Source organism: Parambassis ranga, chromosome 22 (genome assembly GCF_900634625.1).
Source record: "Parambassis ranga chromosome 22, fParRan2.1, whole genome shotgun sequence".
Lineage (NCBI taxonomy): Eukaryota > Metazoa > Chordata > Actinopteri > Ambassidae > Parambassis > Parambassis ranga.
This window is the reverse complement of record NC_041042.1, coordinates 1867195-1894412: the sequence shown is the minus strand read 5'-3', so window position 1 is coordinate 1894412 and position 27218 is coordinate 1867195. Positions and strand designations below refer to the sequence as shown.

Genomic DNA, 27218 nt, shown 5'->3' with positions numbered 1-27218 from the left:
TGAAGGTCTTTGTGTCTGTGACAGATGCTGCTGGTGAGAGCGGCGAGCTGGACCTGAGCGGCATCGACGACCACGAGATCGAGCTGGTACGTATCAGTATTTGAAACATATCTCTTGTGATAAAAAGTTGCCAGCAATGATGTTGATGCTAAAAAAGCCAGTTTAACCCTAAACATGACCCCTGCTGTCCTCCTCTTCCTCCTCCTCCTCCTCTCTGCAGTATCTTCTGAGCGACAAAGAAATCAAAGTGAAGACGGCGCTCTGGATGGCGGAGAACTCAGACTACCTCAAGGAGCAGAAGGGTACGTTCAGCATGCAGGATGTGTTGCACAGCAGATTCTACGACGGCGTCCTGTTTCTTTATCAGAGTGAAACCTCCGGCTGAACTCGCTCAGGCTGCCGTGATTTCTCTGCTCAGTCTGTGTTTTGTTTGTTTTGCAGAAAAGGAGGCGAAGATAGCGAAGGAGAAGGAGCTGGGGATCTACAAAGAGAGGAAGGTAACACACAGCCTGAGAGAGAGGCGGCCATGTTTGCTTGGAGGTCCAGAGCAGTCAGACAGAAAACTGGCAAATGGACCGTAACGCGGAGTGTCAGCCGAAAAGCGGCGGTCGCGTCAGATGTGGCATGAACGTGTTCATATCTCAGCAGCAGCCGCCTCGGCCCGACCTGAGAGCAGCAGCCACGGCACAAAGCCCATAATTATCCCAACCTGTGGTTTACTGTCAGGCAGAGTTTCCCTGAAGAGGCGAGTAAACGCTCGCTGCAGGTGTGAAGTGTCTGATTCACGTGTTCTTGTAGTGCGGACGCTGTGTTATGGTGGAAAGACGTGGAGCCAGAGAGAGGTCTGAGGACTGTTCAATTATTATCAGGGATGCCCCGAGTCATCTAATACATATATATCCTGATCGGGAGGTAACGTCTGAGTCCGATCGAGTCTAAAACCACGGAATCAGGCCTGATTTCCCATCACGTGTTCGGATCAGGACATCCCTACTTATTATAGTCTCATACATTTATGATTTTCACATCAGGATGCATCAACCTTTTTTATCTTTTTTTTCTTGTACATTTACAATTTTTATCTCATTTTTATATCACACTTTAATACACTGATGTTTTTCTGTAATAACACTTGACTCCCTTTAAAATCTTAATATTTTTCTTGTAAATTTACAGCTTTAATCTCAGAGTTTACATGTTATTTAAACATGTAAACCCCCTTGTTTGCTTACTTTATGGATTTCAGGGGAAAATTCCTAATAATAAATTGTATAAATTGGAGGAAAAAATGAAATCACAGAGCCACGCCTGATGTCCAAACTCAGAGATGTTGAGTTCAAACAGCAGATCCTCAGATCCTCAGATCCTCAGACCGTCAGCTCTCTGTGAGGCTGAACCGTCTAAACGCCGACTCTCCTGTGAAGCTGGTATTCCCTCTCACTTCCTATTACTGGTCTTGGCTCAGCGCGGTGCCTTTGTCAGGCCCAACATCTGTTCGCTGGTTTTAAGTAGCTGGATTAACAGCAGTGGATCTAATGAGACATGCAGCCTCCTGACAGCACTGATCAGGCAGCGGCGCACAGCGCTGTCACATCAGCAGCAAACGAGCTCCTGAATGAATAAATAACAGGCCGTCCTGGTTTGTAGCATCCTCTCTGGTGTAGCAGTCAGTTTTGTGCTGATTAGCTGATGCTGAGGGTAAAAAAAATCAAAGTGAAGAAGCTTCTGAGGGTTCAGAGTGTTCATGAATCCAGACTCTGTCGATCTTACAGCTCACCCAGTTTTGGTTTTGTTCCCTGCAGCCGAGAGATCCCTCGAAAAAACGCCAGCCGATCCGAGCCAACACCGCCGACGAGGCCATCGAGAAGATGCTGGAGCAGAAGAAGATCTCCTCCAAGATCAACTATGACGTCCTCAAGGACCTCAACCTGAAGCCCGGCGCCAGCCCCGCTCGCAAAGCCGAGACCCCGAAGAAGGAGCCGCCGTCTGCAAGCAAGCTGACGGGACGCAACCGCAAACCTGCGCAGGCTGCTCTGAGCCTCAGCACGCCGCTCAGCACCCTGGGAAAAAGGTAGGAGCATGATGTGGTTTAAACTAGTCAGCGTGGGCATCCTGGTGTCTTCTTCATGTGTTCAGCATCTTGGAGAACTTGGCACAGCTGCTGTTCTGTGGTTTTACAGCGTGGTGTTGTGTGATCCAGACTCCACACAGACCAGGCCCTGCTGCTCTCACCCTGGCTCAGAATGCTTCTTTATGTGCTGCTTTGAAGCACCAGGACTCAGTGCAGCGAATGAAAACATAAAACCACGTACAAACTAAAAGTCCTGTCCTCCTCAGCAGCCAGCAGGAAGCCATGATGGAGTCACTGTGAGCAGCAGTCACATGACCAACACTCAGAGAGTCTCTGTCTGACCTGCAGCTTCCTGCAGCTGATCTCTGTCTGAATACCTGAGTGATTCTGCACACACACTCTGACTGCTCTCTGCCTGCAGACAGGGCGGAGTGTGTGTCTGTGTGTGTGTGTGTGTGTGTGTCTGTGTGTGTGTGGAGGACCTTATGCTGCAGTGAACACTGACCCACACTGACAGGAGAGGGAGAGACGTCCTCGCCTGGTCTGTGAATGAATCGTCCGTGGTGTTTAATGGTCGTTTCAGTCGGCGGTGATCGCTCTTCCTCTTGTTAACACTATTACCTGCCATGTCTGCAGCTCCTGATAAATAACAGCTTAAGCACATAAATCCATATTTAATTATGTTTGGGCCGGCCCGGCCCTCCTCCAGTCCCTCAGACCATTAAATAATCTCCAATGCAAACAGCAGATGCTGCTTCAATAAAGGCGGGTGGATGGAGAGCGCTCGCTGGGCTCTGAAGCTGCAGCAGCCGCTGTGGTCAATCCCAGCAGCTTCGTCCTGATTCAGAATAATCACCTGTGACAGCAGCACAGATGCTCACCTTTATTTTAGTTTTTACCCCTCAGCTTCTTGCAGGAGCTTTAGGATCGCTCTAATAATTGTTTTATCTTGGTTAATTTTTCTTTATATCAGCGAATATTTAAGTAAATATTATCTCATTGGTTTTTTTTACATTTTTAACCCTTCTAATGCCAGAAAATTTCCATATTTTTTCTAAATAAATTAATTTATTTTTTGATCATTTACCTGAGAGTATCAGTGTTTTCACATAGTTTTTTCTTATAATTTTTTTTATATCTTTTCTTGCTAAGAAAATTTGTACTTTTCTTGGAAATTGGAATAGATCATGATTATTTTTTTCCACCTTGTCTTCCAGGGTTTGTCCCCTCTTTCCTCCATCTTTTTTTTCACAGCCTTTGTTTGGTGTTTGGGGTGGGGGGGGGGGGGGTTATTGGTTTTAAACCTCTTACAGTTAATGTTGGTTTTAGGTACCATCTTGCAGCTTTACAGGCCCACTATAGAAGCAGCTGTTTAGTGATTAAGTCTGTGGCTCGTTGAGCTCCCATCATCTGGTTGCAGTTTGCTTGGTCCTAAGCTCTGCAGTGATGCCCCACATTTATTGTTTATTACTCATTTTAGCGTCAAATAAAATGTCTTTATGAACAAAGAGCCGTTCGTCTTTCTGAAAACAGATTTGAGGCTGTGAGAGTGGAAAGAACACATGAAGGAGCCAGAAATCCACTGGGACTGATCATTTACTTTGTGATTGTGAGTTTCTGTGCAGCATCAGTCTGCGTGAAGGGATTCTGCAGCCTCCCCCCCCTCCTGACAGCCTGATTGATGACACAAATTATGACACATTACAGCACTTCCCATTTAGTGTGCGGTAACGTGATGCTTTATTGATCCACGCGGTTAGGAAATGGTCTTCGTGCTCCACAGGGAGGTCGGAGGTCAGCGTGCTGGTGCCATGTTTGCTCGAGGACACAGAGATTCGGTAAAGAGATCAACTCCGTGCTCATGACGAGCATCTCAGAGATCCAGAACGGGAAGACCGCAGAGCTCCTCATCATCTTGGGGAGGAGGGGGCAGTCCCGACGGTGGTCCTGCTTAACGTGGACTCCTGTTTTAAGTAGTGGACCCAAGTCTCAGGGAGAGCTGGGTGTCATCTGCGTACCAACGGAAACGGTGACACATTTTTTGGGATGATTGGACTGATAATGGATTACTGAGGGCCTAGGATGGAACCTTGATGAATATGGATTGTAATGTGGGAGGATTCAGACCTCACTGAATGTTCTTTGGTCTCTGGTTGGAAGTGGTGGACCCAAGAACTTGTCCATGGTCACAAGCTGCTGCAGAAATCTGTCAGGATCCCCCTCAGAGGTGGCAGATCGTCTCCTGTGTGGGGTGTTTGGGGGGCAGTGAAGTCTTGGACTTCAGACCTTCTGTGTGACCACTCAAAGAGTTGCTCATAAATAACCAAACAGAAGCCTGATGAAAACAAACAGAGCAGCAGCATCTTGTGAATGGAGTTCTGTCCGACAACAGCAGCACCGAGGGCCCTGCAGGATTTGAGCCGCTCCAGTTGGCTAATGGCCGTGTTTCCTGGAAAGGCGACATGCTCCGTGAATGAGAGGCCGTGTGCGGCGTGGTGTTTGACTGTGATCTCTGTGAAGAGGTGCTTGTTGTGTGTTTTAAGAATGGGGCGCTCTCTGTCTTCCTGTTTGAATTTTTAAACCCCGCCTGAATCTTTGATGGGAAATTTTGAATCATTCATTCTTTTCCTGAACCGGCTCCGTCCATTTATCCAGAAATTGCTGAACTTTGCACTTTGTGGTGTTGAATGCACAACAATGTTTTCAACCCCTGCAGTGAGCCATTAGGAGGAAGAGGAAGAAGAAGAGGAGAAAATCCTGCAGGCAGCAGCAGCTCGGTGATAATCTGCCATTCGCTGTTAGCATGTTAGCAGAGGAATGAAAAAAATGAGAAAGTAAGACAAAAAGCATCTGAAGCAGCGGCCGTTGGAGGCAGAATGGGCTCTTTCAGCCGGCAGTGGAGGAGCGGACCGTTGCTCCGGGCCCCTGAAAAGGTTGTTGTGCTGCTTATTGAGAAAGGGGAGAGGCCTGGTGTCAGGGAGACCTATGAAAGTGCAGTAGAAGGGCCCTGACAGTGCAGCCATTGTGCCTTGTTTGGAGGCCTCGCTGAGGGGCTACACTGAGGCATTGTGCTGCTCCCTCCTCCAGGCTCCTGGCTGCTCCCTGCGCTCCGCTCGAGGGTTTCCTCTTCATCGCTCTCTTGTTCTCCTCCACTTTGCCCTCTCTCTGCTGCTGCTGCTGCTGCTTTTTTCTTTCCTCCTCTGCAGATTCTTGCAGGGACGTCAAAGTGTTTTGGTTTCATGAAACGATCTGTAGCTCGTTCAGGTGGAAGACGTTCCATCCTGTATTATAACACAATAAAGGTTGACTTTAGACTGTAGACTGTGTTTAAAGATGGACGACAGGACAGTCAGACAGATGATTGATAATGATATAATAATAACTAAATACAGAAGAATTAATAAGATGCTGGAGGACGGAACTAGTGTCATGTTCTCTCAGTTATTTGCCCCATGTGTTGTTTATTAGCTTAATGCTAATGTTGTTGCTAACCGGCCTTCTTGGACTCTGGATGCTAATCATTTGATTCATTCAGGCCTGACGGTGTTTTCTGGTTGCATGTCCTCGTGTTTTGTCTCTCTGTGCACACAGCTCGTTTTGGACAATGAGACTGGATGTCTCTGTGTCTTTCCTTTGCTTTGGACACGGCTCAGAGTTTGTGCTCCTGCGGGCCCGTTTTTGTCTAAAATTGGATCTGTCCCCTCCATTTCCTCTCACTTTCTTCCCCATCTCCAGTCTCCTTCAGCTGTCTGTCTCCTTCATCCCACTTCTTATTCTCCTTTCTTTTTGTTTTTTTTGTCCCCGTCCTCCTTCTCCCTCCTCCGCTCGTCCTCCATTCTCTCACCTACTTTTCTAATCCTGGCTGTCTGGCAGTTAAAAGCCTTCAGCGGCAGCTACAGGCCTGTTTGTATCACTCTGCACCATCAGGTCGGCTCCAGCTTTGTGCTTCTGCGACTCGCTAACGAGTTCTTTGTCTTTCCCTCTGCCGTCTCTGTCGTTATTTTTTCCCCCTGCTCGTTTTGTCTCTTTCATCTTTCCTCTTGATCTCTGTGATGAAGTGTTTGCACTTTACAAAAACATGCAGGAAATTTGCTTCACTTCCAGTCAGTGTGGACGTGAAAGTGAGCGACGGCAGCGAAGTTCGATGACACCAGTTTAAGTGAAAGCAGAAGAGGTGAAACGTCTGACCTGAATCTATTCCACTCTGTTTAGTTCATGCTTGAATTGTGTTTTGTAGAGAGCGTTTTGTCTCAGAGCAGATCCAATAATCTGGTTTATTTGGGACCCACGTGACCTTTGTGTCCAGTAATCCTGGGATGGATCATAATTAACCGTTTTTCTTAATCATCCCTCTCTAAATCTCTAAATCATACAATTCAACCATCATGGTTCCGATTCTTGGTTCTTCATGGAGATCTAGCCGGATTGGCTTACATCTGGCTCAGGTCTGAACGCAAATGGGTTCACTAGGACAGTCGAACCGCCAAACTACGGCGGCTTTGCCCTGAGTTTATTGTCCACAGGGCTATAGCCAGATTTAAAAACAAGTCTGGCCTTAGACAGACGGAGATAAGAGGACAAAGTGGAGGCAGTGATGCTCTGCAGGAACTTCATGCCTGGAACAGTTTTCTTGGGAGGTTCTTGGAGCATTAACACAGCTATCAGACCTCATCCTTTGTCCACTTCTCCTCAAGCTAACTCAGACTCACATGACCTCTGTGGACGTTGTGTTCCTGCTGTGTCATGGCTCCGCCCTCCTCACTCCCAGCTACTTGTTTTGCTCTCTGTCTCGGCCCTTCAGGGACACCCGGCTCCTGCTGTACTCACTGTACCGGACAGTCTTTAGGTTCAAATGTACCATGCACTCATTCACTCCTCCCTCTTTCTCTTCCTTAGCCGCCCCTCCTCCTTCCTACTGCCTCCACCTCCTCCAGCCAGCTGCCAAACAGACCCTCCGTGTTCCCTCCATCCCTGTTGGAGGATGGAAAAGCAGTCTTCCAGAAATAGCCCAGATAATTGCCCTCCAGTGATGTTTTTTTCCTCCTCTGTCGCTCTTTACACGTCTCTGCCTTTGCTCTAAGCTTTCCTTCTGTTTTTAGATTCCAGAAAAGAGAATTCCTCTCAATGTTCTGTTTGTTTGATTGTTTTTCTTTTGTGTTCTGAGCCGGAACGACCATTTTGGTCTGTTTTGGTTTTCCTGGAATGTAAATCCGACCCACAGTGAGCCCAGACTGAAGGGAAAGACTGAGAAGTCAGCAGCTTTGTGGCCAGATGCTGCCACCTCTCCAGCAGGAGGGGACAGTGGGGGGAGAAAAGGGAAATGCTTCCCGTTTTCCTGCAGCAGGTGTCATGGGAAAAGCTGAGCGTTTGTATCAGGAAACAGGAAAACCTGACGGAGCAGGTCCAGTTAAGCCTCCACCTGCATCAGAGGGAGATTTCCTGTTTGAGCAGCCAGCTGTGTGGAGGGGAGGATGTGTCATTTGTCTCCCCCACCCACCCACCAGATGGATGGGAAGGTTGGTGCCGTGCAGTCACTGGGAAGCTCCGCCCAGTCACATGACGGGGGCGGCACATACTGATCAGATTAGAAGCAGTGAAATGTGAGCTTTTCAGGAATTAAGGATACACCAGTTGTTATTTATCTGTGAGCATCGTGGCTCCACACACACACACACACACACACGTGTCTCATCGTTGTGGTTCCCTGTGACGCTGCCTCCACCATGCTGGGACTGTTTTTGGACATGATAAGAGGGTAGAGGCTGCACTTTGGAGCTTCGATTAAGCAGCAGACTCGCTTGGTTAGGGTTAGAAAAAGATGTTGTTTACATGTCGGTTCCCACGGTAACAGAAGGGGGCAGTACCAACAGAATAACCTCTCTCAGGATGTTTATATTTGATGCATTTATTTATCAATTTATTTGACTATACTTTTATTATTATTTTTATATTATTGCAGAATGTTTAATTCAAATCTAACTTTACAGAAGACACAAAGTGTCATAAATGTGTCAGTGAGCAAATAAATGTAAACCGAGCTCTTTATGAGAATTAGCCGCTGGCCTCTTTAGCCCTTTCATGTGAGGACTGGCACGTCACGGCCTCCTGGTTGAAGAAGCGGCTTCCCTTCCTGGTTGCGTGTTAAACGATGCACATTTACATGTAGGTCTCAGAGAGATGCTGGGATATTTAATCCCTTCCTCCCCCCTTCCTCCTCCTCCTCCTCCTCCTCAGACTGGGTGTCAGGAAGCTCTGAGATACCAGAGCATCTCTTTGATTGTGGACATCGGGCTCTGCTCGCAGCAGCAGCAGCAGCTTCTCCCTCTGCAGCCATCCAAACAGCTTTCAACGGCCAAACCTTTGTTCTCCGCCGCGCCTCGCGCTGTAACTAATGGGACAGCCGGGGCTGGAATTTTCGAGGGGAACTCTAAAAACTGGGCCATTTGGAAAATATCCCACTTTTTATCCACGGCTTAGCGGCAGAATAAAGAAGAAAACAGCCCAGCCAGCAGCTGAAAATGTTTACACTGAAAGAGTTGATGCTATTGTGGTAGTTCATGGCCTCACGGGGCCACAGCGCAGCTAAGACTTTCCCCCCCGAGCCGCAAGAAGGGACGCCTTCACTTCCTCTTTTGTCCCTCTTTATCTTCACTCTCAAGTTGGTCTTCACTCTCTTAAAACCCCGGGATGATGTACTAGTTTAATTTTTATATTTTATTCCCCGTCCCCGCTCACTTTTATTGACACCATCCCCCCCGGCTATTGCCAGTTGTCAGCCAGTGGCTAAACGGCCTCCCTCAATCGCCTTTTCAGCTCAGGCTTAGTCTCATTGGCAGTAAGCTGATTAGGAACGAGCCGCTAAGCCCGGCAGAGACTGATAGCCTAACAGAGAGAGAGAGAGACGCCGGAGAGGAGGGGCGGGAGACGAAAGTGAAAGGATGGAGAGTGGGAGATTTAATAGATAGGACAGAATGTGATTAAAACATACTTGATGTTTGGAGGAAAGGTGGAGACAGGAGACGGAGAGATGTGGGGAAAGAGAGGCGGCCGCTGTCCTCATTTGACTTCCTGTAGAGGAGGCGGGAGTCATGAGGCGGCTGAAAGGTGAACGAGATGACGAGTCAGACGCAAACATGAAGGGAAGACCGGAGCGTGCATGCTCTCTGAAAACAAAGCTAACGTTAGCATGCTAATATCTGAGCTAGACTTCCAATCTTAGGAACTAATGACAGATGTTTGGAGATCTGTCCTTCTCATTTGTGCAATAATTAGTCTTTGTTGCACACGTTAGCATGCTAAGCTAAGTATGCTAACACCCGCCTGTCACTCAAAGTGATCACTGTCCTAATTTTTGTGTCTTCCACAAAAAAAGTTCTGCTGTAAAGTTGGACATTAGTTAAACATGGAGGTCTGTGAGGGTTGACCCACTTTTGAAGCCACTGCCCCTACAGGCACCGGGGGGAACTGCAGTGTGGCTTCATTTCTGAGGTCACTGCATGGTCTGAATTCAATAGGAATGAAGCATCACGAGTGATATTCTGTGTATGATCAGATGTGGTTGTCACACACACACACACACACACACACACACACACACACACACACTGTGTGGGGCTGTGTCGCATGGTGAGAGCCCTGACTGAGTGTCCGGAGCCACTCCCTGCTGCTGTTAATGGTCGTCATGGTGACAAAGGGGGGGTCCCAAAAAAAGTCTGCCGCCACTGCCGCCGGCTACGCTGTTAACAGCCGTTTGACCTCTGACCTCCACCAGTGACTGCAGGGAGCTCAGATTAATCACTGCAGTCACATGAGGGGGAGAAAAAAAATCCTAAATGGCTCCCCTGGGACTGAAAATTTACATCTTTTGGATGATTTATTCATATTTTCTTTGAAGAAATTAGAAACCTGAGGTCAAATAAGAGACAGAAACCCATCTGCTGTGTGTGTGTGAACAAAAGAAGGACTGAGGAGCTTCAGGCTTCAGGTATGAGGGAGCCAGACGGTAAAAGTACAACCGTGGTGATGGTGGGAAGCTGTTTTTCCACAGGGAGGGATTTACACCTTTAAAATGCGCACTTGTGATGAAGTCGACAAAGTTGTTTGTGTGCATACTGATGCTGGAACGTTTCCTCGACTGAAATGTCAGTAAATCCCTGGATGGTGCAGAGGAGAGCTTTGCTGCTTCTCTGCAGTGATATAACAAAGGTTATCCTCCACAACACGGAGGACAGGAGGGTTCACTCACTGCAGCATGGAGCATGTGTCTGACAGCCTGACTCAATAATACATGTAAACATATCGCTAAAATAAAGTCACCGACTGTTTCTGTTTCTCATGTAGCTCTTCACTGGAACGCTGGCCTCTGTGCAGGTCAGTCAGTAACCCTTTGTTCTCCTGGAGGTCGTTCTTCATCAGAGGAGACTTCAGGTTGTCGTCGTGCTGGAGAGAAAACCTCTACCCAGACCCAGTCTGACTGCTTCAGGGTTTCTTTCAGATACTCAGTCTTCTTGTTTCATGATTCTTCCACCCTGACAGGATCCACAGTTCCAGACTCACAGCATCATACTGCCACCACCATGTCTGACTGTATGAAGCCTGTTGTTTGGGTTCTAGCCTCTCCTTTCTGTCTCCACATGAAGCTCTTGTCGTCTAAAACAACCAGAGTTCTTTGCTGGCTGACTTTTAGGCCCCGTTCACACTGGAGGAAGTCAGTCCAGCTAGAGTGGGATTGAATCCAGCCTTTAAGCTGGATACATTCAGACCTATTTTCAAATCTGGCTATCGCACACACGTGTCCGCGCATAATCCAGCTTAATCCGGCTTGTTTGTTGTCCTCCAAACCGCTAGGTGGCGCCTCGTAATATACAGAGTGTGTTTTTCGGTTCTAAAAGCAGTTTATTCCTTTGTAGCTCTGTGGAAAATAAACTCGGGGCAAAGCTGTTGTAGTTCGACAGTTGTTTACATACGACTTTTGTACGCGACCCGGACACTGTCCCCGTGAACTGGAAGTATCACGTCACTAGCAGGATTCGCTAGCTGCATTTGTGTTCAGACCTGAGCCAGATGTAAGTCAATCTGGCTTGTGTTTCAGTGGTACCTTGAGTCTTGGAGGTTTGTGGAGTTTCCCACTCAGATGCTTGCTCATGGTTCCCACTCTTGCTGTGTCACTATGACACCCATGCCCCCACTCTAAAGCATACATGAGATTTTTAGGATCACACATACATTTTGTCCCTTATTATTCATGGTCTATGAACAGTGTGCTCTGCCGTCTGATTCAGGACGCGGTGTGCTGCCCACTCTGCTGTGTTTTTCTGGGTTGTTTCTTTTCCCTCTTCCTGCTGCGTCAGCAGAGGAAGGCGTGCTGTTAGAGGTGAAAGGTGGATTTCCCTGCTGCAGCTGCACTGTCACACTCAGATCTCTGTGACGGCGGGGATGTAACATAAGCATCGTGTCAAATCGTAAGTCCTGAAGTGTGTCTGAGATTCCAGTTTTCTAGAGTTTATTTTAGAAAATTGAGCGTGACTTTGTCGCCACAAGGTCTGGCTTTGTGTGTGTGCGTGTGTGTGTGTGTGTGTGTGTGTGTGTGTGTTTTAACTCTTTGATCTGTCAGATCTGTGTGTGTGTGTGGCATGTGATCCTCCCCATTTGTGTGATTAGTGGTGTGTAACGCTGTGATCCTCCCCTCTGGTCTCACCACCAGCCTCTGAATGCACACACACACAGACACACACACACACACTCTTCGTCACCGCTTCATAACGCAATAAGAGTTAAATGAGTTCATTGTGGTTGTATAGTTTTATTGTGTTTAGTTTAATCTTCAGTTTATCTGAGAAAAATGATCTTTGGAAATTGAGTCCACTGCTCAGCACAAGACTTGCTGTATTACAGACATGCTGTGATTTTTCCACTGGAGGAACTCGGGCTAGGCTGAGGAGCAGCAGGAACCTGAAGCTGCCCTTTCAGCCTCTGTGTCTGTAAAGTGAAGGTACTTTCTGTAGGTACATTCTGCTCAGAGGCAGGGGAACCTTTAACATAGTAAGAACCAGGTGGGACCGTAGTTCCTGTATCTAATAAATGATATTTCTCAATAGCAGGAACTCAGGGCTGGTTTGACATGACAGGAACCGCAACCCTAATCAGATAAATCGGTGCCATTTGACCCGTTTCTCACTGTTTGTTTTGATTTTTCTGTAAAGGAACGCTGCGTGAGTTTGTGAAAGGGAAACGCGATTTTTGAGATTAACCAATCGGTGTCAAGCACCACCGCACAGTTCTGTGCATTTAGAATCATCCCTTTGTTTTCCTCCTAATCTCCAGCACAAAAAAAGACTGGGGGGGCCTTGAAAACACTTTAGTTCCTGCAATGGAAAAGTGCCAACTTGACTATAGAAATGATGCGCCCCCCTTGGTTCCACGCCTTCTTTGCTTTTTAACCATAATTAATAGTTACTGTATAAACTATAAACTGCAGTTATTCACATAATCTTCCCACAGATTTTATTTAAGCTGCTAAAAGCTTAAATTTACAGTTTGTCCACACGTCTGCTGGAATGGAGCATGTGCATGACGCCTGGTGGACAGGAATGCACATAATGTGTGTGTGTGTGTGACAACAATCATGTAAAAGATGGAACTAAAATATCTAAGGAATCAAACAAAGCCACTGTCAGGTGCTGAGATAAACACAGAGCACACCTCTCATCCACTCCTTCCCCCTCACACATCCACCCAAAGCTGAGCTGCACATCGCCGTCACACAGCCCTCATTAGTGTGTGTGTGTGTGTTTAGCCCACAGTCGTTAACAGCCACCCGTCTCAATGAATCTCTAATCTCTGTTCACAACACTGCTCACTCTCCCTGAAATATCTTGAGAAGGAGGCGGCGGCGCTGCGGTGTGCAGCCGGGCGCTCGGCTGGGTGAGAGGGTTATTAAAAACATCCAGTGTCAGTGAGGACAACAGGAGTTCATCAGCACACGGCAACTGATGGAAATCCCCCTAAAACGATCCTGGTCCTGCTTCACTGGGAAGAGTTAAAACAACTTAATGAGGTTAATTAGCAATGCAGGCGAGTTCAAATGTCCAACTTTGTTGACGCTGTGGCTCCCCGCCCACCTCTACACCATCCATCCATAATTGGATAGATTTGGTGGAGACAAGATGGCGGCACCCTGAGCCTCCTCACATGCTAGAGAAGGGCTCTGGAGGTCCTGGCTGTGTGTTTACCCAAATATGGACAAAGAGGTGGGGCTTAGGTTGAGACAGGTGTCTTTAATGGGACTTAACTGTAGCTTTGAAATGACTCTCGAGTGAGTCTAACCTGGTGGTCCACTGTTGGAGCGAGCCCTCAAGTGTCCAGCAGAGGAACTGCAGCATCGTTGTAAACATGCTAATATTAGCTAGCTAGCTGTTGTGTCTTAGTTGTCTGCAGTGTATTCCTGCATGTCCTTGTCCACAAGTGTCTATCTATAGACTCTGCAGTACCAGGTACTGTGTGTATGTGTGTGTCTGTGTGTGTGTTTATTGTCTGTGGTTGCTGCTGGACTGACCGTCCAGAGGAGAAAAGAAATCACAATTAGTTCTTTTGGCTGAATTTACGTCTCCGCTTGCCAAGCTGCACACCGGCCCACAATGCAGTGCAGCGTGAATGGACACACAAATACACACTCATTGTGAGGGAGTGTGTGTATGTGTGTGTATATGAGGCTGTACTGTGTGTGTTTTGTGTCTGGGAAAGTATAAGTGGGCACTGCAGTGTGTGTGTGTGGGTGGGTTTTTGTGATTATGCCTGACTTAATTGTGCTGAAGTGCTCAAGGAGGGTGTGTGTGTGTCTGTTTTAGTGTGTGTGTGTGTCTGTTTTAGTGTGTGTGTGTGCCTCTGAGGATCTAGTCCCCAGCTGGAAAATCGACTTGGAAGCTCAGATTATTATCATCATTTATTTACATCCGAGCTCATCGCAGAACTAATTTCATTCAACCCCCAGTTTGCAGATTATCTCTCCTCTGCATCTCATCCTTCCTCCTCGTTATCTTATTGATTGGATTATTGCGTGAATAGTGAAATTATTCCCTCACAGCGTTTTACCCGTGCAGAGGTGGAAAATAGTGCAAACAACAGAGAGGTTAGAAACAAGAGGCTCTTTCCTCCGTGCTAACAAGGAGCAACAACAACGACATACAGACAACACACAGACACAGAGTTTAATCGAGGAGTAATGAGGGAGTTAAATAATCTGAAACACCACAGAGACTCTGTATGAATGGGAAATAAAAACATTTGTAATACTGCAGAGGAGGCGGCTGTTCATTCAGCCTGGCTGCTCCTTACAGGGTTTCATGTCAGGCCACGCCCCCAACAATCAAGGGGGCGTGGCCTGATTAATCCTCAAGTTTGTGATCAGTGAGCAGACCAGGAAGTGTCTCCATGGCAACAACACAAGAGCCTTTACAGTGTCCCATGCAGACGCATCGCGGCTGAGGTCGTCCGTCACCGTCCACCATGTTTGCCACGCGCTGCCACGGTGATGTCGTTACTGCACATGGCAGGCGTGTGGAGTCACGGTCTGGCTGTGTGTGATTTGAATGTTAAAAATGTTCTTTTTGAAGTATTGATCAAGAAACAGCAGTGATCAGGTTTTATCCCACTGCATCGTGGGGTCACATGAGTCTTCTGGGCTCTTATGTATCTCTGTAATGATCCTTCAGAGCTCGCTCATGTTCTCACGGGCCTTCACTGACCTTTGACCCTTTCTCCTCATTGACAGCTTGTAATTTGGCTGCGAGGCTTCATGTGTGGCTGAGCGGCCGTTTAACTAAACTATTCATCTTCTTTACGTCAATAAGAAGCGGTAATGAAAACACGTCATTTTCAGGGTGATGCATCAGGCTTAGTGCTGCTGTGCACGACATCCAGAGGAGACTAACGTGTTCTAATGAGGAACAATCAAACAGTGGAGCAGGCAGAACGTTCATTTGAATAAGACGTCCTCTCCTGGACTTGTTTATCAAATGATCAAACATGTATAGATTTCTGAGAAACGTGATAACACAGATAACACATGCACCAATCACCGTGTTGTCATCTCTTAATGACTGTGTTCTGTCTCAGGAAAGACCCTGAAGGAGGCACAGTGTAATTAACTTTTATTCAGATTATCATCTGTGGACCTGTGAATGACCCGTTTGCTTAATCTGTCACCTTTAATGTTTTTATTTTGGTTTAATCTCAGCCTGAAGCTGAGAGGGAGAACGATGCAGAGCTTTCTGACGTCTCTCGAACGCACCACTTCTGGCAGTTGTTGTTCTAATAAACATCATCATCAAACTGGCACACACACACAACTCTGAATGTGTGACTGCTAGCTTAGCATTAAGGCTAACACCCCTGCAGTAATCTGCATGTCTTTGTGCCCTGAGTCCGCCTCATTATTCTCCCCTCTGTCCCTTTAATCCATTCACTTTCCGTCTTCATTCCATCTTCTCCTCCCTCTGCCCTCCCCCTCTCCTCCCTCCCCTCCTCTCTACCTGTTGCCTGCCTGCCATCACCCGTCCTGTCAGTGTCCAGGTCAGGGCCCAGGGGAGCGAGGCTCATTTCGCACATGCTGAATAGCTCTCTCAGCGGGGAGCGACTCGTCGGCCTGGCTGGGACTTTATAATGAGCTGTGAGAGTGGAGGAGGAGGAGGAGGAGGTGAGGAAGGGGTGAAGATGCCACATTTGCTGTTACCCCCTTCCTCACTTTCCCCTGGTAAAAGCAGATTAATTAAAAGCTCGCTCACGCTCTCCGTCTTATCAGCCAGGGTTGAACACTTTACTGTAAGCCTCCAGGGAGGGCTCAGCGCCGGGCCGGGTGGGCAGGCGGGCTGAGGGGGCGGGGCGGGGGCGCCTCCGGGAACGATGCTAATTCCAGCCAGTGGGACGGATGCTTAGGAATTACCGCCGGCGGAACGCTGGCTGCTGATTATCTGTGAGACTGTCGAGGAAGAGATTGTGCTCGCAGACAGACAGCCGGCCTGCCTGTCACTCACACTCCGCTCTCTTCTTCTTCTCTGGTTTTTCTCCGGCAGCCGCCTGCTGATACGAGCCGGTCGCCTGCAGACACACATTCAGAGAGAAGCCCCATTGTGTCAGCACTTCAGTCCTGTAATGAATATCTATGTTTTCTATAGAGCGGCTTCCTACACACGCATTAGCAAGACGTGATCTCTGTATTAATATAACAGTAATTATTACCCTGCAGGTGAATATTAGCGCACAGCTTCTCTCTTTTTGTTTGAAACAAGGGACTGAATGAGAATTATCATGGCTGCAGGCAGAATTTAAAAATACGGAGGTCCAAAAATGATGAAAAATGTAAAAATGAGCATCTCATTTTACCCAGTGGAAAGATTTTAATTGTGTTTTTTAACCTAGCTTCTATTTTTTGACCTCGATGTAATTCAGAAAATTGATTTATATAAAAGTAATCATATAATAAACTCCCCCTGTATGGTTGAAATGATCAGTAACGAGGCTGTAAAGATGTTTATTTCACATTTTAACGTGGGGACTGACTCACTTTCGTCGTCAGCCATCGTGTGGACACTGGTGGAACTGCAGTTTGTGTGTGTTGGCTTCATAGCTCGGCCCTGCAGACTGCTGCTTGTTTAGTAAAATATAATATATATATATTTGAAGACTGTGCAGCTCTGTGTGCTTCCTCTTCTATTCTGTGTGTAAAAGAATGGAGGCAGCCAGACGGCGTCCTTGCTGCTGAGGTGAGCGGTGAAATACAATCTCACAGACTGATTGTCTTTAATGTCTGAAAAAATACTGTCTGGAAATGATGATCTTACTCTGAGAGGTTCATAAAACCTGCGCTCAGATGGGAGCTGTGTGTGTGTGTGAGGGATGGGCCTCATTTTCCACAGCCGCTTAAACTTGAAGGTCGTAAAGAGGAGACGCTGCTTAAACGTTCATTCAGCTGTTTTAAGACATGAATCCTCAGAGCAGAGTCAGCATGGACGTATCTGCAGTACCAGGTTCATCCTCTAGGCTCAAATAGCTACACATTTTAAAGGTTTTACACTAAAATATTGAAACTGATGCTGCTCTCAACTGAGTATTAAAGGGACAGTTTGCCTTTTTCTGCAGTGAAGTTTTTTTGTGGTGTACTGTCCCTTTAAGTGTGTGTGCAGACTCACTTCATCATGAATTTCAGGGACCAGAAAGTTGAATGTAAAAGCAACAAAGCAGGACTTAAATGCAGAATATTAAAGACGCTGCACTGATGTCTTCTTCTTCTTCATTTTTGTGTTGCAGGCTGCAGCCGTTCATCACCGGACAGCCCAACAAGAAGCTGGCTGTAGATCAGGTGAGCTGCTGTTCATCTTCATCACGTCTGCTCTTCGTCTCCCACACTTCCTCACTCAGACCCTCCGTGTTTTAACGGACGTGCCTGAATGCAGCGTCGCCCGTCAGCTCAGACGTCAACTTCCCATTCGCTCTGCTTCTGACACGCTGGGTTTTATCTTCACCACTTTATTTAACTAATGATGTCTTCTTGCAGAATTTGGACGTCAATTCCACATAAACACTGCAGACACTTTTGGAGACAAACACTTTGAGAGTTGTGCTTCATTCATGTGGTTCACTGTGTGTAAAGGAAGCAGGTCCGACTATTGAATCCAGATCGCCTTTAAGCTGGATAGGTTCAGACCTATCACGCACACGTGTCCGCGCTCAATCAGGCTTAATCCGTCTTCTTTGTTGTCCTCCGAACCACTAGGTGGCGCCTCGTAATATACAGAGTCTGTTCAGGCTGCGGTAGGACCGCACATGTGTCGTGTGTTTTTTTTTTTTTTTGGCTTGTTCTTTCGAGCCTGGAACCTGGAAGTATGACATCACTAGCAGGATTGCCTAGCCGCATTTGTGTCCAGACCTGAGCCAGATGTAAGCCAATCCGGCTAGATCCACCTCCGAGAGATGGATCAAGGTCTATCCGGATATATCCAGATACAGCCCCAATCCCGCTCTAGCCAGATTGATTTCCCCAGTGTGAACGGGAGTTAAAGTACGCTCACCATTTTCAGACCTGTTTGAAAGTCAAAATATTCAAAAGTCCTTTGTGTGACTCGGCTCCTTTGGATTTTAGTCTTGTAAAGAGCCTTTATATTGTTTTCTTTAAGTCTCAGAGGAGTGTGGACTTTAGGAGGTGTTCCCCTTTATTCACTGAGGCTTCCATCTGTAAACACAGAGGGCAGGAGGCGGCTCAGGCGTTTGTCGCCTCCATGATCTTTAAAGCTACATGAACTTGTTCAGGTCTTGGTCATGTGACCTGGTGTGATGATGGAAGGTGCTGCAGACAGGAGCTCCAGTTCAGACTTGGTGGGTTTTTCCTGGAAGCGATAATGAAGCAGCGCCGGTCAGCGGCCGCAGACAGGCTGCGATTCCCCGTCAGGCTCTTTGAAAGGCTGATTGCTGATTGCTTGGGTCTCCTGCGGAGCGGCCGGAGCGGCTAAATAAATCTGCACTCGGGCCGTGTGAGAGGTGAAGCTCACTCCAGTGTTAATTTTGGCAGCAATTTCGGATTTAGTTTTTATTTTAGTCTTGTGACTAAAATGTCATTTGATTTTAGTCACGTTTTAGTCATCAACATTTTTAAAGTTTTAGTCTAGTTTTAGTCGACTAAATATCAAATAATTTTAGTCGACTAAATCTGCCGTGGATTTAGTCGACTAAAATTCTATGATATATATTTTTCATGAAATATTTAAGGTTTGATTGTGCAATAAAAACAGGCACAGCTTTAACTTGTGTTATTTGAAACAAACATCTCTTTATTTAATTGCTATGACCTTTTCACAAAAGCAGCAGTGAACAGTGAGCTGCTCTCCCTGAATACACTGTTCAGTCATGACCTTCTTCATGAATACTCCATAACTACAGCAAAACACTTCAGTGACAACTTAGAAACAGGTCGCATGCTGTAAAACCATCAGCAGCGGGGTCTTCATTTATAGATTTTGTCACGTGTATCTTTGAACGGAAGTTAAGATGACTCGTCTGCAAACGTCGCTTCAGGTTTATTGTTTTTACCGCTGATAGTCGCTCCGCACGGTGTGTAAACCGTCTTGATTGTCTTGAAATTAAACGTGTCTGTGTGTCTGTTCTTCTCCTGTTTTGTGTTACCATGCATGAGTACGCCTTCTTCCAGCATCGCGGCGCAACTCCTTACACAGAGAGAGCACTTCTGATTGGCTCTCTGCCGCCGTCTCCTGATTCGTCCCTCCCTTTCCACAAACAAAATTTGCTCTGATTGGATCTCGTCTCCATCAATAATTTCGTCTCGTTTTTATTCGTTGACGAAAGTGTCAATCCATTTCGTCTTCGTTTTTGGCACCGTGCGTTAGTTTTTATTTAGTTATCGTCTCGTTTTTATCAGCAAAAAAAGGTCGTTAACGAAAACTATGACGAAAATGATTCGTCAACAAAATTAACACTGGCTCACTCTGTCTTTGTTTGCCCTCCCCTTATTACTTCTCCTCGGCTCTGCCCCCGGGGCGTCCACTGCTCCTAAAAAGATCTCTGACAGGCTCTTAAAATAAAAGCGTTCTTAAACTCCAACATAAAAATGTCTCAAACTGCAGTTTCAGAGCTGCTGTTTTTAGCCCGCCTGCAGTGATGGCGTTCTGCTGCCAGCCGCCGGCTCTGGTGTCCTATCTGCGGCACTGAACCTCCGTCAGACGTCCTCCTTCTGCACATTCACAGCTGTCAGCAATGGGACACTTTCTCCGGCTTTGTTGTTTAGTTTGATTTTAAATCGGACTTATTTAGCGTTACATGGAGGAGGACAAAGGTCCTCTGAGCTGAAGGAAGCCTGTGGAGAGGCCTGGACTACAACTCCCATGATGCTTTACTGTAACAAATGTCACATGTAGGATTCTCATGACCTCTTTTGAATGAATTCTGGAACTTTTTAATTTTATATAGAGTAGTTTTAGAAGAAATATTCAATTCAGGCAGCCATGGTGATGTCTGCTTGGTGCACGTCGTGTATTCTGTTGCATTCCTAAATTCCTTAAACATTATTTTAAGGAAATAACTTCATAGAATTGTTTTAAGCAGACTGTTGCTTCATAAAGACGTTTCTGCTTTACTAATAGTTTGTTTGGTTTCCCTCACAAAGACAAAAAAACTCTACAGACATGCTAGCTGCTGCTAGCTAGCTTTCAGAGATCTCAGTTGTGTTTCTCCCGATCTGATTGGTTGAAGTCAGAGTAGCACAAACCATCTGAAGCTTAAACACAAATCATCTGCTGAGACGGATGATTCCGTGCTTCGTCTGGATGTTTGCGGCTCTGGTGGATGTTTCTTGGACGGAGGCAGCTGTGCTTCAAGCTGAAGAAGCTGAAGATAAAAGTTTTTTATAAATCTTGCTAAACCTGCAGATCTCCTGCTTTCACTCCTCTTTATGTCTCTTCATGCATCATTCCCTCAAGTCGCCTTCTTTCCTCATCTCCTCCTGCTCTCCTTCCTTCCTTCCTTCCTCCACATTCCCTCCCTTCATCTCCTCCTCCTCCTCCTCCTCCTCTCTGTCTTTGTCTCCCTCTTCATCATGTGCTGCTGGCAGCTCTGAATGGAGGAGCTCAGGCTCTGTCAGCCAGGAAGAAAACATTGCCACAAGGGGCCGGGTCAACAAGGCTTGTTACTTAGCAACCCCCCTCACCTCCCCATGGGAACTGGAAGCGAGCGGCCGTCGCCATTGGCTGAGGCCGCTCCTCGCTCACAGCTCCTGTTATGTAATGTTGCCATTTCATTGCAGTGACAGGGCCGGATTGAAACGGTGTGTGTGTGTGTGTGTGTGTGTGTGTGTGTGTTTCCTAACACAATCTGATTTCCTTCAGCCTCTCCAGTGACCCAGCAATTAGTCTGTACATTTTTTCAAGCAGAGCTGTGGGAGCAAACGATCTCTGTACGAGACGGAGGAGCTGAGTTCTGCCAGCTGTTCTCCGCTGCCCTGGATCCACCGTCAGCGTGGAGACTGGTGGAGGCAGCAGTTAGGAAATGTTCAAAGAGGCTTAGAAATCTAAAAAAAAAAAAGGGTGAAGAGGTCGGCGGAGAAGAGCTTTGAAGTGCAGACAGTCGGTCTGCTTAGAGTCTTATAGGAAAGTGGTGGCGCAGTCTGTTTGAAGGGTTCTCTCGTCCTGCAGAGGCCGTGACCTCCTCACTCACTCACCCCGATATGCCGACTGTAAACAGACGGAGACGAAAGATGGCTCCTTTTAAACATGGACGAGCCTAAACCTCCAACACTGGCGTCGCCCACACCCGCTGTACGCAAAAAGACGCCATCTTGGAAGCAGAGTTTGGAGCCAGAAAGGGGCGTGGCCATCGGCACTGACCCGGGGTCGGCTGTACGTGTCTGATCAAATGATTGATTTCCAGCTGCAGATCCGTTCTGGAGACATGAAGTCTCCGTCTTCTGTGAGTCCTGCGTCGCAGCCTTCGTGCTGTATGAAACAAACCCTTCATCCACATTACGGCTCACGTTTAATTTCTGTGCATGAGTAACTGCAGCTATCAGATGTCCTCACGCTCATAAAACCCGCTCTGAGGGGTGTTTCCTGTGCTTCTCACCCCTAACGAGCGGCTCCCTTGTTAAAGAACTGAGACTCGGTGTGTTAAGCGGCGGACTCTTACACCACACTGGAGTGTAACTTCATCTCTGTGTAAATATGAGCTGTGTTGACTCGCATTAACACAAAAAGAAGCGTTCTCCACCCCGACCAGCTCTCGCCTCCTAATTAGTCTGGACCGCCATGTTTGTTTTTTATGTTCTTGATTTCAGCAGCAGTTAACGAGGCGTCTCGCTCCTGTGATGAAGTGGTTAAAGTGAGCTCTGTGGTGATAGTTTATGTTTTTGGAAAGAGCCAGAAAGCAGCGTATGAAGGAACAAAAGATGGAGGAATGGAGTGAGGAAGGATGTGGGTAGGATGAAAAATAGCTCTAATAGGAGAAAAGGTGGAAGGAGGGTGAGGAAGGATGGAGGAGGAAATGAAAGGGGAGTGAAAGACCTCAGCAGGGACTCCACCAGGCTGCGGCTGCTGCTGCTGCTGCTGCTGCTGCTGAGGAGGACAGAAATATCTCTCCGCCACACTGTGGACCCTCCACCTGCTGCTCCTCCACATTTATAATTAGCTCCGTCTGAAAGGAAAGTGATAAAACTGAGCATGACGGGTTCCCTCTGACAGAAACCTGTTTTATTAAAGGAAGACCAGGATCCGCATGTCCTGCTGGAGGAGACTCAGAATGAGTTTAGATGTTATTCAGTGAATTTCTGAGTTGACCACAGTCAAGTGTGTTTGTGCCAGAGCGGCAGGAAAACCTCCCCTTTAACAGGAAGGAACCTTCAACTGAGCAGGACCTGGCTCATAAAGGGGGACCCTCCTGTTGATGGTCTGCAGTGAAGAAGAGGAGGGAGAGGAAGAGGAGAGGAAGAGGAGGGAGACAGGACAGAGAGGATGAAGGGGGGGGCTCAGCTGTGTGGGTATGTAGCACCATAGCTAAGATGGAGGTGTTAGTGAAGCCTGGATCATGTGGAGTTTTTTATTCGCAGGTCAGCTCTGATGTTTGATTTATTGACCTCCGGCTGGAAAACGGTCCCCTCAGCCTGCTCCACCCTCTGCCTGCTCCACCTTCAGCCTGCTCCACCCTCTACCTGCTCCACCCTCAGTCACCTCCACCCTCAGCCTGCTCCATCCTCTGCCTGCTCCACCCTCTGTCTGCTCCACCTTCTCCCTGCTCCATCCTCAGCCTGCTCCACCCTCAGCCTGCTCCACCCTCAGTCACCTCCACCCTCAGCCTGCTCCACCCTCAGTCACCTCCACCCTCAGCCTGCTCCACCCTCTGCCTGCACCACCCTCTGCCTGCTCCTGCTCCACCCTCTGCCTGCACCTGCTCCACCCTCTGCCTGCACCACCCTCAGTCACCTCCACCCTCAGCCTGCTCCACCCTCTGCCTGCTCCACCCTCTGTCTGCTCCACCTTCTCCCTGCTCCATCCTCAGCCTGCTCCACCCTCTGCGTCACATCCATTATTGTATCATTATAATAATACTTTTTCCGTGTCTGTCTCCGGCTGCTTGATCTCCGATCTCCTCTTTTTGTCTCCCAGCATGCACCCTGGTGTTCTCTGCTGGTCACAGAGCCACCTGCAGCTTCCTCCTTTGAGGAGAATTCTTCACCTCCTGACAGCTCAGATGATGTGAATGCAAAAAAAAAAATTAAAAATGGCAGTCTCAGTCCTTCGGGTTTAATCTGACAGACTCTGTATGAACATGAAGGGTGTTCCCACCCCGAGGTGCTGATTACCGTCTGACCCCTCTGTGTTTTTAAGAAGGTAAATGAGGTGATGAGCGGTGAGGCGGTGAAGGTCGCGCTCTGAAGCTGTGTGTGCTGAAATATCATGCCTCCACCTGCCGGCGGCCTCACCCTCACCGCCACCACATCACCTCGTGTTTATTATGTTTTCATTTTACAGGAAGTGGGGCGTGCGAGATCAGACCGGCTCAGATTTCCCCGGAGGAAGCGCAGCTCAGTCCTGCAGAGGAAGCAATATTAAAAATGCTCGTTGATGCACGTGTGCCATCACAATATTTGTTTGTTCAGGGCGCCAGCTCCAGCCCCTTGCCGGTGGCTGCCCCAGGACCTGCCAGCAGGGCGGCGGCAGCGGGAGCGGTGGTGGAGAGCGGGCCGGTCGTCTATGACGAAGTGGCTGCAGATGAGGAAGAGGAGGAGGAGGAGGAGACCTGCGTCAGTGCCATGGAGCTGCTGGGCGGGAACGGTCAGTGTGTTCCCGACACGTGTGTGTTGTGTGTTTACAGGAGCGCTGTGGATCAGCTGTGCTGGAAGGACTCCGCCTCTCTGGTCTCTGCTCGGGTTTAACGAGGCCTCGCTCACAGTGCGTTTCCACACTTTATGACTGTGCCTCCTGACTCCGCCGCAGTAAATCATCCTGAGCTGCTTAATTGAATCCTGTAGAGCAGCTCTTTGTTTGTACGTGTGGCCCCTCCACACAGGGGTCAGGAGGTTGGGGGCCGGAGCCAGAGCAGGACCAGCGGAGCTGCGGCGGTCTCCTGGAGGGTCTGAGAGGCGACGGACCTCCTGCAGCAGAGAGGAGAGAAAAAGAAATGTGTTGCACGCTGAAGATGATAAAACAGTTTTGTTGAGTTTACTCTAAGGCCCCGTTCACACTGGAGAAAGTCATTCCAGCTACAGTAGGATTGAGCCCAGACAGCCTTTAAGCTGGATGCGTTCAGACCTATTTTCAAATCTGGCTAGCACACACTTGTGTCCGCACTCAATCTGGCTTCATCCAGCATGTTTGCTGTCCTCCAAACCACTAGGTGGCGCCTCGTAATATACAGAGTCCGTTCAGGCCACGGTAGGGCCGCGTGTGCGAATGCGTCATGCGTTTTTTTGTCCCGTGTCGCGCCCCGTGAACCGGAAGTAGCATGTCGCTAACAGGAAGTAGCATGTCGCTAACCGGAAGTAGCATGTCGCTAGCTGGATTCGCCCGCCACATTTGCGTTCACACCTGAGCCACATTTGAGCCACCCACGAGAGGTGGATCTAGCCGGATTGAAATCAAACTGGATACAGCCAGATTCGAGGTGTTCATACTCTTATACTAAAAACATCTGGATTGATCTGGATGCAGCCGAATCCTGCTTAAGCCACATTTTTTTCCCCAGTGTGAACAGGGTATTAGTCAATGAATCAGCTGCTAACCTGCCCCCCCCTCTCTGTGTCTCCAGATTACGGCTTCGATGGAGATTATGACGACGGATTCTAGCATCAACCCCCCCTGTGCTGTTATCACCGATAATCCCCGCCTTTCACCTCCAGGGGGCGCACATCAGTTGGACTCACTTGTTGTTCCGTTTGGACCAAAGTGGGCGGGCTGCGTGCACTTCAGGGTGCGCATGTATTTCTCAGTGCAGGTCACTGGCAGGCTGAGGTGGCACATGCTGTGTTAGTGTGCAGGTCAGATGGAATTAAAGAGTTAAATAAGTTCAGGATGTAGAAGTTTATTCTTTTATTACATTTTTAAACTTTTTCTCTCTTTTTTTGTTTGAAATCATCCCAGACAGGAAACATTTAGAACATTTAGAGACGTCATCTTGTGCCTTAAAGGACCAGTGCAGTGTTTGTGTGAGGTCGCAGTGTGTGGAAGGCGTCAGGCCAACATGGCCGCATGGCGGCAAAACACCAGGCGTCTGTGCTGTTCTCACATCCGCCAGACTCCATGTAAACAAAACAATCATCTTCAGTAATCTGCTGCTTTGCGACTTTAGAGCGTTAGCATGTTAGCTTGGGTCCAAACAAACGTCCAAATGCACCAGAAGATGCCGATCATGGCTGCAGGAGGCGAGCAGGAGGTTAAATGACACCTGTGGAGTCTGCTGGCTCCGACCACAGCCACAGATCTGTCTCACTTCACCTGACCGACTGATGAGGTTCTAAACAGAGTGTGCAGTTTAACTAATGCTGACTTGATTCGGATGATTTTTTTATTATTATTATTATGATGATGATGTCCAGCTGCAGCTCTGACAGCTGCCCCTCCCTGACGTTCAGTCCTATGATCTGCAGACCAGCGCTCGCTGGACGACTCGTGACGAGTTATTCTTCATGAATTTGCACTTTGCATTCACACTTCACTGAAACGTCGAGTACTTCCTGTCTGACAGTAGCATCAGATCAGTCATCAGTATTTAGGAGCCAGAGCATCACTGCGCTGTGGCCCTGACGCTCACAGATTATGGGCCAGATTACTGGTGAGATTGGGATTTCAGATGAGTTTAGTATAGAGAAGACAGGGGTGGGGGGGGTGCTTTAAGATTAATTTATGTATGAGGAGATTTAACTTAAAAGATTCTTTAGTGTCCTGTTGGAGTGTAGGAACTTTTTGTTTGAGCTTTTCTTCGGAGGTGAAGGAGATTTTTTCTTTTTTAGGCTTTTGTCTGTAAACGCACAGCAAACACTGAAGGAGGCGTCTGGTTCCTCTGCTGCTGCCAGACGTGATGTAACATCTGCATAATGTTGTGTGCCTTTGCTGCTAAAGTAAACATTTCCCTAAACACTACATGTTTCTCTTTTTTATTACCTTCAGAGAAAACAGTGCATTCATTAAAAAACACTTCAAAGCACCACGATGGTCAGAAACCAGCAGAATCTACGAACTTTCTGACTGTCCTCGAATGCACCACGTGTGTCCTTGACGACTGAAGTTAACTGATCACTTTATTTTATATCTCGGTTAAGATTTAGAAAAAATAAAGAGTTAAAAACAGAAACATCTGGAAGGGAAGCCATGATGGATGAGCAGTCACATGACGTTCTCCAACCTCCTGATTGATCTGCCCGCTTCTTTACTCACATTAACAGGTTCTGTAAATGCTGCTGATGCTACAGTTCATTAACTGAAGAAAGGATTTAAACCTTCAGCGCTCTTACCGAAGGGCTGCAGGCTTCAGACGTCATCCTGAGTCTGACCAGAACGCTCCGGCACCACGTTCTGACCTGGTAACAGCTCCCAGCATGTGGCAGCAAACATCATGAAGGTCATTGTCATTGTGCATCAGGTCTTCGGTGCCAGCGGATGATGGTCTGCTGTTGTGTGACTGGATCCAAACGCAGACACTAAGCGAAGAGTTAGACTAATGCAAATGAACGAGGCGGGCAGAGACGAGCAGTTCGTGCTCTGTGTGGAGGAATGAGTGACGAGTGGAGTCTGGCGGCTTTGTTAAGAAGTAAATCCGTTCTCTTCCTCCCTCCTCTTGTGTCTTTGGTTTACAGCTCTTCATGTCTCTTTGTGTCCCTCCTCTTCCTCCTCCTCCTCCTCCTCTCAGTGTTTGTTTGCGGCCTCTTCATCATTCTCCTGCAGCCTGAACTCGGCCTGAACTTCTCCTGACAGGCAGCGGCATCAGACACGTTGGTGACCTCACCGCCGCCATCATCATCACTGCCTTTGATCAGATCATTTACCACCTGTACAGTGTTACAGCTTGGTGCGGGTATTGTTGCTGCCTGACACCCTGTGTGTGTGTAGATTTTCTATAGAAAGATGAGTCACTCCTCAGAGGAAACCTGAACCGGCGCCTT

General features: G+C 47.7%; 1 protein-coding gene across 1 annotated transcript in view; it reads left to right on the top strand.

The window, feature by feature from the left end:
- The window catches only part of LOC114427176 (transcription factor IIIB 90 kDa subunit-like), a 60930-nt gene extending 34734 nt beyond the window's left edge, over window positions 1-26196 (top strand). Inside the window, exons 13-19 of the mRNA XM_028395041.1 lie at window positions 25-86; window positions 221-302; window positions 442-497; window positions 1803-2071; window positions 17375-17426; window positions 23721-23895; window positions 24869-26196. Of these exons, the coding sequence (XP_028250842.1) occupies window positions 25-86; window positions 221-302; window positions 442-497; window positions 1803-2071; window positions 17375-17426; window positions 23721-23895; window positions 24869-24906 (734 nt within the window). The 3' untranslated portion in view covers window positions 24907-26196. The remainder of the gene's footprint in view (window positions 1-24; window positions 87-220; window positions 303-441; window positions 498-1802; window positions 2072-17374; window positions 17427-23720; window positions 23896-24868) is intronic.
- The last annotated feature ends 1022 nt before the right edge of the window (window positions 26197-27218 follow it).